The 2,790-nt window shown below is 33.2% G+C and overlaps 1 protein-coding gene across 1 annotated transcript; it reads right to left on the bottom strand.

The window, feature by feature from the left end:
• Nucleotides 1–504: 504 nt before the first annotated feature.
• Nucleotides 505–1,955, bottom strand: LOC133322927 (uncharacterized). The gene is made up of 3 exons (XM_061531878.1): nt 1,751–1,955; nt 774–1,658; nt 505–698 (listed from the first exon to the last, which is right to left on the bottom strand). Exons 1-3 carry the CDS (start codon nt 1,953–1,955, stop codon nt 505–507), a joined length of 1,284 nt encoding a protein of 427 aa, XP_061387862.1.
• Nucleotides 1,956–2,790: the final 835 nt, after the last annotated feature.

Here is a 2,790-nt window from a genome sequence, read left to right as displayed (position 1 = left end):
ATGTTTTTCGATTTCACGAAATTTGGCATAACGTACTGAAGTGAGTCTAGAATGATGTCTGCTAAGTTTCGTGAAAATCAATATAGTTATATAGTTTCGATTTCATGTAAATGGTGCACCACATATACCTTGCGATTTAGATATTTGGCTTCAATATATAGTAGTTGCGTTTTCGATTTCATGTAAATGATATACAAACTTTTTCTCATTGTAACAAACGAATGACATGTTTACGAATAGATCTGGGTAGATTCACATTTAAATAAATATCACATATTTTATTTCATCCAATTTCATGTTAATAGTCCTGTTTAATATACCCATAGTGGTGAAGGGTATCATATAGTCGGCCCCGTCCGACTTTACTACTTTCCTTACTGGTTAGAAGATTTCGGAATACAGTAGCGCATCGAAAGATATACAAATATATTTATTTCGTTCTTAAATTAATATAATCTATCTTTTTTAATACTTTTTTATTTTTCTGAAATAAAATAAAATACTTTAACAATCCAATAGTCCTCGATTTAAGAGCCAAGGCAAAATAGCTTCCATGTGTTTTCTGTAACGAGCATTTGAATACATTTGTCTCTTGAACGCCAATCCATCATCTGTCTCGGATATGAAATTATCTAAATTTGCATTGTCACTGGGTTCACACAAAACCGGGGCCATAACATTGGTGATTGAAACATAACCTTAAAACATAATAAATAAGTATTTTTTTACTATTATTATAATGGGGTTTCCATTGGCAGTCGAACAAAACTTACCCCAAATTCCATACTTAAATATCATACAATGGATATCCCTGAGACTTGGTATCTTCTTTGGATATTTCAACAGTCTTAAATTTTCCGCCAGTAATTTATGATAATAGGCTATCATATAATCAAATTCTTGAAGTTTAATTTCATATTTACACGAAGTCAATATAAAATACAATATATCCTGGGCTGGGGAGGAATAACTGGGCAGTTGATAGTCCACCAAATAGGTCTCAAGCAATTCTCCCGACTTCTCGTCATATTTAAACATTATATTGTTGGACCAAACATCCCCATGATTGAGGACTCTGAATTCATCTTCCTCTTCCCCATCTCCGTCATTTGTGAAATTTTGTGTTACCTTATAAAGTTCATCGGTTACCTGGTGTTGCAGTTTAACCACCTTCTCATAATACAAATCAGAATTGGAATATTCTCGTATACATTCCAATAGCATTTTTGTTGAACTGTCAAACATTTCTTTCATCATGTCATAGCATTCATGACGAAAATATCCCGCTGAATAGATATCTGGATATAATCCTTTTTGCTGGACCCGTACAGCAGATGCAGCATGCCACAGAGCCAATTTATTGAGTACACTTTTTGAGTGTGCCATATCTAAACCTTCGAGACGATTGGCATTACGAAATCCTAAATCTTTAAGATTTTCTAAGAGTATGTGAGTCTCATCGGTGGCCAAGCGATATGATTTTGGTCCAAATCTTACATTTATCCCAGCATCTGCTAAAATTTGCTCCAATTCTGGTACAACATCACCATATATTCCAGATTCAACATCAAACATATTATATGTTTGTATTAGTTCTCGAAACAATTCGTTGTCGTGTAGAACTTTTAGCATAAAACTTTGGGATTTATTGGAACCATCTGAGGAAAATGAGGATGACAAGTTTTTAGTTTTTATTCATACAATATTTATAATATCAAATTGATAAATACTAAAAAAAAAATATACAAACCTTGCAGTTTCATGACGATGTCAACTTTCAACATAATCGATGCATAATTCTCTCCCGGCGACAAGGCTCCATTAACCTCAAATTTTTCAATTGACAAGAAGTTTGGATCTATTTCCCTAAGGACATCTTCGAAAAGTTCCGCCTTAATCCATAGAGGGACAATTGGATCTAAGACGTTGTTATTATTTTTGTTATCGTCAGCCATTGAATCAATATTTTTCTCCCGACAGAAGAAATTACATTTGTGTACGACTTGAAGCGTTTACGATGTAAAAGTGATTTGAACATAGTTATGCAGCCTCCTATGAGATGAATTAATGAATAAATATAGGGGCATATTAACTATGAAAGTAAAGCTTCGGAAAAAGCTTTTGACATTATTTAAACGATTTTCTTAGAATGCGTTGCACATCAATTGAATAAATATGACATTTACCAGCTGTTTGTATGAAACTGTAGATTATTCTCGTCACAAAAGTGAGGAACGTACATATGTGTAATTTAATCCGACATTAGGGTGGATAATAAACAACTCCTTTAAACATTTTTAAACCCAACACTATAAACACTGCAAAGGTGCAAGTTACATTTCAGAATATACTTAGAACCGCATCGCACTGTGGTCCAGGGTATTATAGGCCCATGGTTCCCTTTAAGAATATGCATAGAATCGCAAACAAAGTACAGATCGCATTTATAATCCGATTTGAATGAAATTTGGTACAGCTATTTTTTTGGCCCAAGGACGAAACCTATTGAAATTGGTGACAATCGGTTCAGATTTAGATATAGCTCCCATATATATTTTTGTCCGATTTTATGTTATGTGAATCAATGTTTTATGTTTTATGTGATACAAAGTTCCTATATATCTTTCGATTTCCACGAAATCTGACATCGCATACTGAATAGAGTGTAGAATAATGTGTGCAAAGTTTCGTGAAACAACTTCTCAGATTTAGATATAACTCCCATATGATATGATATATTAGTATTATTCAAATATTTTTATAGTTTTGTCAAAAACCCCGGGGTAGTTA

This window comes from Musca vetustissima, unplaced genomic scaffold (assembly GCF_032173495.1).
Source record: "Musca vetustissima isolate MV318-11 ecotype Yass unplaced genomic scaffold, APGP_CSIRO_Mvet_v1 utg29175, whole genome shotgun sequence".
In the NCBI taxonomy this organism is placed as follows: Eukaryota; Metazoa; Arthropoda; class Insecta; order Diptera; family Muscidae; genus Musca; species Musca vetustissima.
The sequence above is the reverse complement of the archived record's forward strand: the minus strand, read 5'-3'. Positions and strand labels throughout refer to the sequence as shown.